Here is an 11,808-nt window from a genome sequence, read left to right as displayed (position 1 = left end):
CTAAATCATGCTTTTGATGTAACCCTCACTATCCTAAATCCAGCCTTAGTTTCAAATAATTTGTGAGTTGAGCACCCACTTTTTCTATCAATGAAGTTTCTCTTTTCATTTTTATTTATTTGATGGCTGGTGGCTGGACTGGTAGCTACTGAAATAGCAGACAGAGAATGTTAGTTTAGCAGAGAATGCAGCTGTAAGAAGTAAGACCAGTGAATAATCAAAATATATTAAGTTACTATAATAAATAACAAATTTGAAGCGTTCTCTAGAGTGATCATTGGATATCTCGCACCTGTGCCCACAAAGGAAGGTATGGAAGTTCTTCTGTTGGACGATCAATCTGTTGAAGTCTTTGACTGTTGCATTGGGTCATCAGCTTGTGATGTCACTCAAAGGCCCTCAAAGGCCAGATGATGTGAAGTGCAATATTGGCTTTGATTTTTCTCTGCCTCTGTTCAATGTGGCTTTTTGTTGATTCCTACCACGATTTTACATCTCCTGATGCTTTCTTTGTTTTCAGGAAAAGTCTCAAGTGAAAGTTTCACCTTTTCCTGTATCAAGTCAGTCTTTTTCCTGTATCAGTTTCTCAGAAGTGTCAACTTTCATTGTTGGGGGGGCTGAATGCCTATCAGCCACTCTCTCTCCTTCTCTGTGCTGCCGTGTCTTTGCTTTTTCTCCTCTCGTCTCTTCCATTCTTCAAGGCACCGTTCCAGAAACCTTCTGTAATTTGAACACTCAAGAGAACTTTTATTAATTCTAATTCCAAGTGTGTTTGAGCAATCTGCTCTTTATGTTCAACCATGTTTGTCAATGGTGTCTCAATGCTAAAAATCTCACTGATTGACAACAGCATCTCTTCCATTCTATTTTTAGTAAAGCAGTTCTTCGTTGCAAGAAAAGAGCAAGCAGCAATACACTACCTATGCTTATCTAGGAATACTACAAATAATTTTCTATTATGTAATATTTCTTATGACCACCATGGAATTTTACTAAGAACTAACCACCATCTTTCAGGATTTTTACTAAGAACTATCCACCATGGATTTGACTACAAACTAAACCACCATCTTTCAGGATTTTTACTAAAAACTAAACCCCCTGTAATCGGTACCATAAATTATTTCTGCGCGCCCACTGCAACTATGCAGTAAACAAAGACATCTGCATGCAACATTTAATGATTACAGTTAATTCTGGATTCAAAACCCCTTTTCTTCTGTTGGTTCTTAAAATTTCTTTGGAAGAGCTTTTTAGAGTTTTCTTACCACAACTGGCAATCTCTGGAGAATTAACCAAACGTATTTTATAAGCAAAAATGCTTACCTCGTGGCCACGGTCTGTGCCAATTATCCAGAGAGAGCCCGCTGCAGCTTTTCACTCTTTTGCCCTGTCTCCTGTCCCATCTGGGGTGCCAATTATGTTGTGAAATTTTCCAGGCATGCTGTGGTCTACACGGATTAACTGAGACGTTACTTCACATAGTCTTTTTAAATAATAATTGTAGAATAATGTCGTCTTATTTATAGGCATAATTATATGTATTATATTGAATTAAGATCCCTGAAAATCTTCTACAACGCATATATTATGTGAAATCTAGACTAGTGCGCGGCTCCGTTCTTTCACTGAATGATTCAGTCAATTAAAATAAAATCACAAAATTCAAGAGAAAATGGGGGGAGAAAATTTATCAATTTATATCATTTTATATAGTTAATCAATATCACGCAAAAAGTGCCGTTTTTTTCTCCAGAAATTACTATGATTACAAATAGCCTATTGATTTTTTACAACAGTTCAAAAAACAAGATGTTAATTAAACATTTGATTGATTCGGTTCAATCGCAATGACTCACTTGATAACAGTGACTTGCTTCCACCTGCTGGCGGTTTTAATTTCACATTTAAAGTTTTTTTTATTATTTAGATAATTTCGAATAACATTATTCGATGTTTTATGTTTAATATATCAAACATTTTTTATGCATTTGTAATTGCAGGTTTAAGCATTCATGTTCTGCATTAAACAGTACATCTAAATGCCACTTCAGATAAAGCTTCTGTGTTTCCTCTGCATTGCAAAGATACGTTTTATTGATACTGATTTCATTTGCTTGGTAACAGCCCAAATGTCTTATTATTATAATTCACTGATCATATGTAAGGATTTGACTCAAAAGATAAAGCACACTTTTAGAAAAATAATAATAATAATTCATTACATTTATATAGCGCTTTTCTAGGCACTCAAAGCGATTTACATTGTCAGGGGGTATCTCCTCATCCACCACCAGTGTGCAGCATCCACCTGGATGATGCGACGGCAGCCATAGTGCACCAGAACGCCTACCACACACCAGCATACTGGTGGAGAGGAGACAGAGTGATGAAGCCAATCAGCAGATATGGGGATTGTTAGGAGGCCATGATGGTCAGAGGCCAATGGGCAAATTTGGCCAGGATGCCGAGGTCACACCTCTACTATTTTCGAAAGACATCCTGGGATTTTTCATGACCACAGAGAGTCAGGACCTCGGTTTAACGTCTCATCCGAAGGACGGTGCTTGTTGACAGTATAGTGTCCCCATCACTATACTGGGGCGTTAGGACCCACACAGACCACAGGGTGAGCACCCCCTGCTGGCCTCACTAACACCTCTTCCAGCAGCAACCTAGTTTTCCCAGGAGGTCTCCCATCCAGGTACTGACCAGTCTCAGCCCTGCTTGGCTTCAGTGGGTAACCAGTCTTGGGCTACAGGGTGATATGGCTGCCCAATGTCTTTATACATTTAAAAATTCCCATTAAAAGGTAAAAATTAATTTAAACTCATACTGGAAAAGGTTAATTTCTATCAGTGTGAACTGACCACCACACAGTAGAGAAAGGAAAAATTGAAATCGCATCATATGACCCCTTTAAGAACCAAGGGTTCCCAAACTTCTGAAGGGGGTCATTTTAATAATTTCAGCTATTTTTTTGTCGTGTGGACTATATGTAAAAAATCTTTTATGTAAAATATCTTACTCAGGACAGTACTAAATAAAAAATATCATGCATGTTGTATTATCTCTCTTATTTTGTTAAAATTACTCACATCTTCACAGATTCTGCAAGGGGTTCCCAAACTTTCGTAAATAATTCTTTTAATCTTATAATCATCTTACCATCTTTTTGGCTTTGTAAGCAACACTGTTCTTTTTGGCACACCAGTTTTCATGGCTGGAAAATAAAAAAAGATTAAGGTAAAACTAAAACAACATAAAAAAAAGTAAACAAAACAAAGTTGGGTCCAAATTATTTTGTCCAAACCTCTGGGTGTGAGAGCTGTCCTCTTGAGATGATCTGTGTGGACTTTCAGAGGATGGTACAGAAGTTGAAAACCTCTCTCTTTCTCTCATGTGGCTCTGTGACTCTGGACTGTTGAGCCTTCCTTTAGCCAGTTCTCTTCATTATAGCTGCTGTCTCTATAAGCTCCATAGTCTTCCTCGCTCCCATAAGGCCCTGGGGTCAGTAATCTGCCCTCGGGCACTGCTAAGTCTCATTTTCCCCATGATAAACCAATCAGCAGAATGGCTTACAAACTCCATAAACTCCCCTGCCAGCCAAGGTGGCATCTACAGGACTCGGGCTGGGGTCACTGAAGAATCTCATTGCTTTAAAGTCAGTAGATCTGTTCCAAAACCTAGTGAGCTGCCTTGCTGTCTACAGCCTACATGGGCGGCATCTCAACTGTACAGGAGGCTCGACTCACAATTTATTTCACCTTGGGAACAAATCTTTTTGCCGTCTTGATAGGCAGCTCACTAGTTTTTGGAACAGAACTTTTTTTTTTGAGAGAGAAAATTAGGTTGGCACTTTCAAAGCTGACAGTCTGATTTAGTACTTCAATGGTATTACTCTGACTTTAGAGAGAACGAAGTGATAAAGAAAGCAGAGTAAAACCTATTAATCATTATCTTTATTTCCTTTTTTCCAGAAACCTGGGGAAGTCGGGCCTGAGAGTCTCATGTCTTGGATTAGGTACGTTTATGGCCTCCTCATCAAGCCCTTTTGTGAAGTAGATAAGGAAACCTGCAACCAACAATACAAGCTTTTGTAGTCTTTTTGTCACGAGATGGATTTTCTTCAAACTGAATTGCTAGTAGTGGCAGACAGCAGAAATCTGCACCATGCAGCCAGTGTTGTTCTGTTCTCTTGAGCTGGGCATTAAAGATTATCCATGTTATCTGTAGCTTCATCTTAAGGCTTTACTCTTTATAGTGTCATTTGTGGATCACTGATAATCATTTAAAGCTGGTTTATCTTGTGAAAAGCAGTGACTGATTCTAGATCTCTTTACAGGAACATGGGTGACATTTGGAGGACAGATCACAGATGAGGTATGATGAGTGTAAACACTGACCGGTCCTGATGTGAGCTTTTATATTCTTGTACACTTACAGGAATAGTTCACCCAAAAATGAATGTCCTGTCATCATTTACTCACCCTCTTGCCTTTCCAAACAAGTTTTATTTCTTCCATGGAACACAATGTGTTTTATATTGTCAAACATTGAAAAAAAAATTATTAAGTGAAAATCAGACCTCATTTATTGCTCATTTAGACGCTTTGCACCAGGTTTGGTGCCAGTGATGCCAAAACGTAATTGGTCTAATGATTGCAGTGCAACATTTAAATGTTTTGAAGTTAAACATTGTAGATGAAAAACATAATACTGGTTTAGCACATCATGATGGTTGGTAAATGATGGAATTTTTTTTTTTGGTGAACTAACTCTTAAACAATGTGTCCGTAAAATGTATGAAGAAGTCTTAAATTGTCTTTTCTATTGTTATTTATAGATTTATTTATTTTTATTTAAGACTGATAAACCCTTACTTAATAAATACATATCTAAATATACCCAGATCTCTCTCTCCATATATACAGTGGGTACGGAAAGTATTCAGACCTATATATATATATATATATATATATATATAGTGTCATGTGAAAAAGAAAGGACACCCTATTGAATTCCATGGTTTTCTGTATTAGGACATCTAATCATCTGGTAATTGGCAGGTCGTAAACAAATGCCCGCAAACCTCAATAAACTGGAGCAACGTTGTAAAGAAGAGTCGGCCAAAATTCCTCCAGAACGATGTGAGAGACTGATAAAGTAATACCGAAAATTATTACTTCAAGTTATTGCTGCTAAAAGTGGATCTACAATTAGCTGAATCAGTGTCCTTAGTTTGACACCCATGGATTTTCCATATTGGCTTTATTTTTGCTAAATAGATAATGCGACGTTGTGATATGTCATGTGTTGTTCATCTGAGGTTTTATTTTGAAAAGTTTATAACTTGTATATATTTATATAATTATATAAATGTTTTCCAACTTTAAAAAAACTATACTATTCTAATATTATATTATGATTATATAGCATTCTTCCATAAATCACCATTCATATTGTGTTGATAAAAAAAAAATCTAAATTTTTATTACATTTTTTTAAATTATTCAGTGTACAGTGTAAATTACAGTGTAATTTGATTTTATAGTTCTAGATCTAGATCTTATATCTTATAATTACAGTGTAATTTGAAACAACATTGTTTGGGGGAAGTATCAAGTGCATAAGGCTTTATTTTGCTTTGAAATTAAACATTCAAATAGTGCATTTATAGACGCAATTTTTCTCTGCTAATACACTATTCAGCTTGCAGTAGTTTTTATTTTCCAGCGTGCACTGTAAATGTACCTAAACACATTAAAGATGACTTATAGAGTAGCACAGTGCAGAATACAGCTTTTAATAATGGAATAGACTGCAACACCTTGAATGCTGGATCCTCTCCCTTCCTTCATTCTGACAGATTGCAGAGCAGCTGATGACTCTGGCATACGAGAACGGGATCAATCTGTTCGACACGGCAGAGGTCTACGCTGCAGGAAAGTGAGTGCGCCAAAATACACACAGCCCACCCCGTCAAATTACCACGTGCTGAAATATGTTCTTTCTATTCATCTGGTGAATTAGTTAAGTAATGTGATATTTTAAAAAGTTGACAACATTTGCAGCCACTTTTATATGATGTTTTATTTCAAATATTAATGGTGTTTGCTTATATTTCAAATATTAGATCTAGTTGTCAGTTTTAGAAGTTGTTTTTTTTTTAAGCATGAACTTTCCTCAAGTTTTCTTTAAAACTAAGGCTCATCTCAAAAGGTGAATGAACGTTTCTATGGCAGCTGACCCAGGGCATCGTTGGAAATGGTGTTCCTCGTCCATGTCTTGCGTGGGAGCTTGTGTTGATCTTTTCATAACGACTCAGCACAACCCAGCAGTGCTGTTCTTGAGATCAGGGAAGGACTCGAAACTGTCATGGCGGATATCACAGTATTACTTCTAGTTGGATCTTGAAGCAATATCATCTCTTAATGTGTCATACAAGCGAGATTCATCAGCTGTGAGCAAGATGAAGAACAGTGATCAGTAGGATTATCTCGCTTTGACAATTAACACGGTTACATGACCTAAACCAAAACCACAAGCCACACATTATATGGCAGTAGAGAATTAGAAGATAACAAAGAGATGTAGTTACCCAAAAATAAGATTATAAAATACCTAAATGTTCACTTTACTGTTTTTATTTATGTGTAAGTGACTCTGTCTGCCATATACACAAAATTTACAATCTCAGTCTCGTTTTTGGAAGTTATGGAGATTGGGGCATAAATATGTATATGAAATTAGTTTTTGATAAATTCTGCAAAAACAATAATTTTGTTACAAATGCTTTCTTTCTCTCTTCAACAAAATGTTGTTCTTTTGACCTTTTTATTCATCAGAGAATGTGTTTAACATTATTAATAATTATAATAATAAATGTTTCTAGAGCAGCAAATCATCATATTAGAATGATTTCTGAAGGATCATGTGATGCTGAAGACTGGAGTAATGATGCTGAAAATTCGTATAACAGGAATAAATTACATTTTTAAATATATTCAAATAAAAAAAAGCTTATTTTAAATTGTAAAAAAAAAAATTCACATTATTACAAATTACTTCTGTGATTTGGGTCAAATAAATGCAGGCTTGGTAAGCGGAAGTGACTTCTTTTAAAAACATGTATATATATATATACTGTTACAAGGTCTCAGGTGTGAATGGGGAGCAGGTGTGTTAAATTTGGTGTTTATCGCTCTCACTCTCTCATACTGGTCACTGGAAGTTCAACATGGCACCTCATGGCAAAGAACTCTCTGAGGATTGAAAAAAAGAATTGTTGCTCTACATAAAGATGGCGTGGGCTATAAGATCCAAGACGACCACTGCCTTGCTAAAGAAGCTGAGGGTAAAGGTGATGGATTGGCCAAGCATGTCTCCAGACCTAAACCCTATTGAGCATCTGTGGAGGAGTGCAAGGTCTCTAACATCCATCAGCTCTGTGATGTCATCATGGAGGAGTGGAAGAGGACTCCAGTGGTAACCTGTGAAGCTCTGGTGAACTCCATGCCCAAGAGGGTTAAGGCAGTGCTGGAAAATAATGGTGGCCACACAAAATATTGACACTTTGGGCCCAATTTGGACATTTTCACTTAGGGGTGTACTCACTTTTGTGGCCAGTGGTTTAGACATTAATGGCTGTGTGTTGAGTTATTTTGAGGGGACAGCAAATTTACACTGTTATACAAGCTGACACTCACTACTTTACATTGTAGCAAAGTGTCATTTCTTCAGTGTTGTCACATGAAAAGATATAATTAAATATTTACAAAAATGTGAGGGGTGTACTCACTTCTGTGAAATACTGTATGTATGTATGTATGTATGTATGTACTGTATGTATGTATATGTATGTATGCATGTGTGTGTATTTATATACATAATAAATATACAGGTGCATCTCAATAAATTAGAATGTCATGGAAAAGTTCATTTATTTCAGGATTAATCATTTGACAGCACTAATATATATATATATATATATATATATATATATAGTTTTGGTATTCATACTTTTAGTTTTGGTGGCTTTATCAAAGAATGTTCTCTATATATTTTAGGGATCCTAGATAAATGTTAAACCTAGATAAATGATAAATCCCAGATGTTTTTGTTTTTTTTACTCTCCTTTGATGTTTAACCCGTGTTCATTGTGAACGCTGCTGCTATTTCTAATTTGAGAGATATCTGTATTTCGGTGAGTTAATCTCAAATGTTATTCTTAGTGCTGAGAATCCATATTAGAGCGCATTTTCCTTCCTCCAAACAAGGAAAGTTGCCTGACACATGATGTTTCATAAATAAACTGTGCAAATTAGGTGAGGATAGCGGTTGGTAATGTGCTCTGTCATTAGCTGAGCGTTGGGTGTGGGCATCGCTGAACATCGGCGGTGCTGATGGGGTGAGAGTGTGGGAAGACATGAGAGTGGGAAGGTCTGTTTTATTTATCCGATTGGAATAAATACGGCTCCGGCAGCGTCTACCATCCAGCTGCGGTCAATGCAGTGCGCTAAACCCACAGGCCGTGACGGGACAAACACCCCTGCGTAAATATAGCACCAAAACACTTACATCCGCAAATACACACACATGTGCTGGCACACACTTCTCTCCCTCGCACATAAGCAAACAAAAACACAGGCTGAGCCGCCCCCTCACGCGTCTGTGTCCATCTCCGTCTCTATTCGACACGCTAACATAAGTGCACTAGCATCCATATTCCGAAATCCTCATGAAGATGAGCTGTGTTCTGCCGTCTCAGGGAACCTCCTTTGAAGTTGGGACTTTTAAGAAAGTGCAGCGTACATTCATGTGGATTAATGAACCTCTCTCTGCAGCTAATGACCACTAAATCAAAGCACAACAGCTAGCATTCAACAGCTTTCTCTTTTCATATAAAGCCTTGAACATTGTGAAACATAGAATCAATCAAGATTAAAGATGTTCATCCATCTTTGTGATAGATTGATTAGTTTGTTGGACTTGCACAACTCTCTGGAATACTTGATTCTGATTGATAAGTCACAGCTTTCTGTTATCAAATATTTTTATTATCAGATATTTTTTATAATAACAATCATTTAGAATAATGTACTGTATAATAATATTTATTTTTTAAGGATTAATAAAAATTTGTTTTATTTTTGTATGCACATAGCTGTACATATATAAGATGGATTGTTTACAGTGAGCAGGTGTGCTTTATCTTATTTATTTTTTATTATTTATTATTATTTGATGATAATGACCAGCTGACTTTCACTTGTGTGCAATGCAAAAATTGCATGTCTTATATTCGCTTTTGGACCTTTTCTTTCAGTAAGTTACTTAGTTAAAAGCTTGAGAAAAGACATGTTAGTTCACATGAAGACAGTGTTATTTTAGTATTATTTATAAACTATTATAGTATTTATTTTTAATTAGCTTTTTTCCCTTTCTGATTTTATTTTAATTTTAGTTTAGGTTTAGTAGTTTTGTTATGTGCTTTTGGTATTTTTCCTTATATTTCTATTTAGCTTTAGTCAATTTTTATTTTAGTTTTAGTTATTTTATTACTTAAACATTGTTTATTTCAGTTACTTGCCAAGGCAACATTTCTAATTTATGCTGTGTGTGTGTGTGTGTGTGTGTGTGTGTGTGTGTTTTACGTTGTTTAAGTTTTCATCTAATATTTATATTTTGTATTATTTCAGCTTTATTTCAATTTACAAAAACATTTTTACTAGTTTTAGATTTACTTAAAACAACACTGCCTTATGGCACAACTAGTAAAACATTTCTGCCAAACTTTATTGTTAAAAGGTTCATTCACCCAACAGTTAAAAATTTAATTACTGAACTATAAGATCAAACCCCATTTTGTTTCCTTCTGTGCATTACAAAAAAAAATAAAAAAAATCACACTGCTGGTTTCCATTTAATGAGACTGAATGGAGAGGGATATTGTTGAACTTTAAGAAGAACATTTACTGTTTTTGGAGCGTGACAGCGTCTTGCTTCATTCACTTTCACTAAATGAAAAAGAGCAGCACTGAAGAGGAGAAGCAAACTCAAGGGGTTTGGAGCAAAATAAGGGTGATTTTCATTTTAGAGTGAAGTATTCCTTTAACATTATTTGTCTTCCCATAAGATGCCATACTAGGAAAAAACAAGATTGCAGAAGGATTTTTAGAGAGATTAATAGTGAAGCAGTAAATTACAGCACAGCGGTTCATTGAATTGACTAGTGTGCGGCCTGAGGGATAATCTCACTCACCAGGACAATCACAGCCTGGACCGTGTCCTCATTGGGCTCAATTAGCACCCTCAGCGTCACTAATGGCTGCCAGAGAGCATTTTAGTCTCCAGGCTGTTGCTGTCACTTCTCCTCATCTGCGTATGAAAAGGAGGCACATTTTTCAGGGAGTTAAATATGCTTTTAGCACCCAGGTTGTGTTAATTACCCATTCACATACCTTACCGCTTTAAAGCAAGACACTACAGGCAAAATCCTTTTGAAATTTTGGCCTATTATATATTTGGCTATAATGTATTGTTTCAGACTAGAAAAAAGAAAACATCCAAAATACACATTTAAGTATTTGTTTTATTGCACTTTATCCATTTGTGTCTGTAGATTTCAATTACAGTACATATCTTTATAGGCTGTTTTCTCAAAATGAGTTTTTCCTCCTCTACACCAACAGTGTAGTTGTATTTAATCTATATTTTGAAGTTTGTTCATATATCATTTGCCTGATTTTAAAGGGTACACCAAATACACAAACTAATGTTATTTTTAGCAACATCATTTAAACAACGTTATATTCCTAAAAATATCAAATTATATTTGTATGGCTGTTGACTGTATTTTCTGATGTATGGAGTGAAAAAAGTACATGCAAATTAGTTTATATTTAATTTGATTAGCCTCATTTGCATATTTAAACATCAAGGGCAGATTTACTAAACGACAAATTAGCGCTAGAGCGCAATTCCATAAAAGAGCCGATGGGAGGGGAAATTCTGCAGGTGATTTACTGACAATGCGCACACAGCCAGATCATTTCCATAATGACCAACACAATCTACCAAGAGCAGCGCAAATTACCGCCTGCTTTAAGACATGATTTTTTTTGGGCGTTAAATAATGGCGCAAATACCAGTAATTTGACTAGTGCAAACATTAGTAAATCACGTTGCGTGATTCATTTGAATGCTCTCCTCCCATAAATTTGGCATCTGGAAGGGAAAGGGGAAGAGTCCACGCCATTAATTACAATTACCGTATTGGCCCAAATATAAGATGACCCTGATTATAAGACGACCCCCCTTTTTCAGTGGATGAATGAAGCCATTAGAGAAACCAGAGAAGGCAGTTATGGAAAATGAGTCAGAACCACCTGAGTGAAACCATCAGTGCCATTTTAGAACGGGGTCTACAGCTTATACTAAACCTCTGTTTCGTTTGGTTAAATGTACAATACTTGCATTGCCTTGGTCGTTGACGAGTGTCCGGATGCAGTCTCGGATGAAAGTCTTGATGGTTTCAAGGTTTTGGACTTGCGATCACGTTCTTCCGGGCTTGAAGAGTGATGAATTCCAAAGATGTTCTGACTCGATGGTGATTGGCCGTTTCTTCCCAGTGGAAAGTGAAAAAGAGCTAAGAGAGATATCAGCTGAGATCCTAGACTGAGGCGGGTCACTGATGTGAGAGCTTTATCTCCTATTGAGCTGACACCTCCGGGAGGTCACAGAGCCAATGGTGACTTTCAATTTTGGAGGGAAAGTTTACGACTCTTTGTCTTAGAGCATGGTATT

The 11,808-nt window shown here is 36.4% G+C and overlaps 1 protein-coding gene across 4 annotated transcripts in view; it reads left to right on the top strand.

Annotated features, from left to right (window-relative positions):
• Positions 1-11,808, top strand: part of LOC107701994 (voltage-gated potassium channel subunit beta-2-like) — a 189,105-nt gene that overhangs the window by 169,372 nt on the left and 7,925 nt on the right. For all 4 annotated transcript variants that reach the window (XM_016504169.1, XM_016504168.1, XM_016504166.1 and 1 more), the window contains 3 exons: positions 3,981-4,024; positions 4,346-4,383; positions 5,870-5,949. In XM_016504169.1, the coding sequence (XP_016359655.1) occupies positions 3,981-4,024; positions 4,346-4,383; positions 5,870-5,949 (162 nt within the window). The remainder of the gene's footprint in view (positions 1-3,980; positions 4,025-4,345; positions 4,384-5,869; positions 5,950-11,808) is intronic.

Source organism: Sinocyclocheilus anshuiensis, unplaced genomic scaffold (genome assembly GCF_001515605.1).
Source record: "Sinocyclocheilus anshuiensis isolate Anshui unplaced genomic scaffold, SAMN03320099.WGS_v1.1 scaffold262, whole genome shotgun sequence".
NCBI classification, from domain to species: Eukaryota; Metazoa; Chordata; class Actinopteri; order Cypriniformes; family Cyprinidae; genus Sinocyclocheilus; species Sinocyclocheilus anshuiensis.
The sequence above is the reverse complement of the archived record's forward strand: the minus strand, read 5'-3'. Positions and strand labels throughout refer to the sequence as shown.